The sequence below is a fragment of the Labeo rohita genome, chromosome 1 (genome assembly GCF_022985175.1).
Source record: "Labeo rohita strain BAU-BD-2019 chromosome 1, IGBB_LRoh.1.0, whole genome shotgun sequence".
Classification (NCBI taxonomy): domain Eukaryota; kingdom Metazoa; phylum Chordata; class Actinopteri; order Cypriniformes; family Cyprinidae; genus Labeo; species Labeo rohita.
In genome coordinates this window covers 42,197,993-42,200,201 of record NC_066869.1, presented here as the reverse complement: position 1 = coordinate 42,200,201, position 2,209 = coordinate 42,197,993, and the positions used below count along the sequence as shown (strand labels likewise).

The 2,209-nt window shown below is 33.3% G+C and overlaps 1 protein-coding gene across 1 annotated transcript; it reads left to right on the top strand.

Annotated features, from left to right (window-relative positions):
- Positions 1–519: 519 nt before the first annotated feature.
- On the top strand, positions 520–2,209 carry si:dkeyp-75b4.10 (galactose-specific lectin nattectin). The gene is made up of 6 exons (XM_051121271.1): positions 520–647; positions 730–802; positions 939–1,039; positions 1,328–1,462; positions 1,639–1,750; positions 1,930–2,209. The coding sequence occupies exons 2-6, from the start codon at positions 742–744 to the stop codon at positions 2,013–2,015; spliced, it is 495 nt and encodes a 164-aa protein (XP_050977228.1). The 5' UTR covers positions 520–647; positions 730–741; the 3' UTR covers positions 2,016–2,209.

The window sequence follows — 2,209 nt, the reverse complement described above, 5'->3', positions numbered from 1 at the left end:
AAGCTCACACCCCTGGTGTGTGTAATAAAGTTATTGACAGGAATGCAAAATCATCATGACATTTTAACTGTTAAACTAAGCAAATTGTGTAATATTTCCTCATTTTCTTGCAGCTTCTTACTGTAACTGTACTTAATTAATGTAGACCCATACTTTTCAATAATTCATCCATATAACTTACTCAGATTTAAAACTCTAAAGTAAAGTTATAATTTTAATATTTTTAGTAGGGGAGAATGTGGAGACATTTAGTTGTAACACACTACATTTCTTCAACCACTAAATAAAGGTCATTATATTGTATTTTAGTGAATTTCTCTGAGACCATACATGCCAGTTTTATCATCATTATTTTAATACATGTCATCCGTAGTGGACACCAGGAGATGTATGTTAGCACTAATCAACTAAGAATATTGCACTGAAATTCACATGCAATACAATGTAACATAAATGAGGATGTTAAAGACTGGACCAAGTTTACCAAATAAGGACTGATAGATTGACAGAAGTTTTCATTGGTGTTGAAACAACTGCACACATTTGTGACTGAGCAACTGGGTATAAATAAAGCTGATTTCAAGCAACGATCGGAGGAACACACCACAGGGTATTACAGCTTGCATAGTCGAATTCTGATTCACTTGGTATGACATTTTTCCACTGTATTTCTTTTCTTGTTAATGCATATATTCACTGCATCATTTATAATACTGTTGATATTAATAGGACTTGGTCAGCATGTGGATTTCCGCAGCATTCCTTCTTTTTGCATTGGCTCTAAATGGAGTCAAGTCTGACGGTAAATGAAACAAATCTGTGCAAACTGCAGATGTTGATGAGTTTTGCAGTTTCTGCTTTCTTTGATGAAAGTTCTTTGATTTACAGTTTTCATCTATCACTAATTACTAAACCATTATTTTTATTTAATATTGCAGAAATGATGAGCTTTGGTCGAAGATGCCCCGCTGGCTGGGAGAAATTTGGATCACAATGTTTTAAATTTTTCAGCGACTTGAAGCCATGGGCTGATGCAGAAGTAAGTCTGAGTTCTCTTTAATATAGATATTATTATTAGATAATACTACTTAATCGTACTGTACTTAATTGTGCAGTTTACACTATTGTAAAGCTAAAAATATACAATAAATATTTCGTTTTTTAAAGGATCTAAAGTTGTCAAGAGTGTGATGATCCAATAAAATCCTGCCTGTCAATTATGCCATGGATAGGATTATGACAAATTATTTATGCACCATTTTAATTAGACTTTCTTTTCAGTCATCATATTCAACGCATTGAGCCTTAATATTCTTTATCCTCACAGAAACAATGCATTGACCTCGGTGGAAACCTTGCATCTATCCACACTGCACTCACTCACAGTTTCCTAAAAAGCTTGGTAAAAAAAAATGCTAAAGACCTCAAACGAACCTGGATTGGTGCTCATGATGCAAATAAGGTAGATGATTTTTCATTTGCATTAAACATCAATCCAACCAGTGTCAGATTAATGTAAAGCTTAAAGTATTACTGCAAGTATCTACCAGAGGTCCCATAACTAGATAAAAACAGAAAATAAAATTAGAAGCAGTGGAAACAGCAATAAGTTCACTAATGTTAATGCAATGTTCTTAGGCTTTTGTCTGGCTCTGGAGTGATGGATCAAAGTTTGAGTACAATGACTGGCATACTGGTGAGCCAAATAATGGAGGAGGATATGAACGTTGCGTGGAGATGGGCTATGGAGGTAATATATACACATTGTCTATATATTTAAAGCTGTTTAACAACTAGTATAAAACATGAACTGTAAACGTGGTTTTAAACTTTGCACATTTTATTACACATTTATATTTATGTCTTCCTGTTTGCAATAAAGCATATTTGACAATTCATTTTCTGAATAATGTAACTGGAATTCCACAGGTGAGCAACTCTGGAATGATGCAAGCTGTGATACACAACTCAGTTTCATCTGTTACAGAACGGCTAGAATCAGTGGCTTAGATTAAAGGGAAATGGGCCCAGAATTTCTAGCAACTCTGGCTAGAATTGATTTCTAATCCTAATTTTTGATTGATAAACTAATATTTCCTGTCTGTCCATCACAATTTCAAAGTCTCCAAATTACAGATTGTAACAGAAATGCTTTGATTTTCAATTTTAATGTCAATCTTTGCAATATTAAAAATAAAATAAAAAATAA

Bases quoted from the DNA above. Each gene is read 5' to 3' on its own strand.
- si:dkeyp-75b4.10 (XM_051121271.1), top strand. From the start codon at position 742: ATGTGGATTTCCGCAGCATTCCTTCTTTTTGCATTGGCTCTAAATGGA. The intron at 803-938 runs GTAAATGAAACA...TTAATATTGCAG, and splicing joins AAATGGAGTCAAGTCTGACG to AAATGATGAGCTTTGGTCGA. The intron at 1,463-1,638 runs GTAGATGATTTT...CAATGTTCTTAG, and splicing joins GTGCTCATGATGCAAATAAG to GCTTTTGTCTGGCTCTGGAG.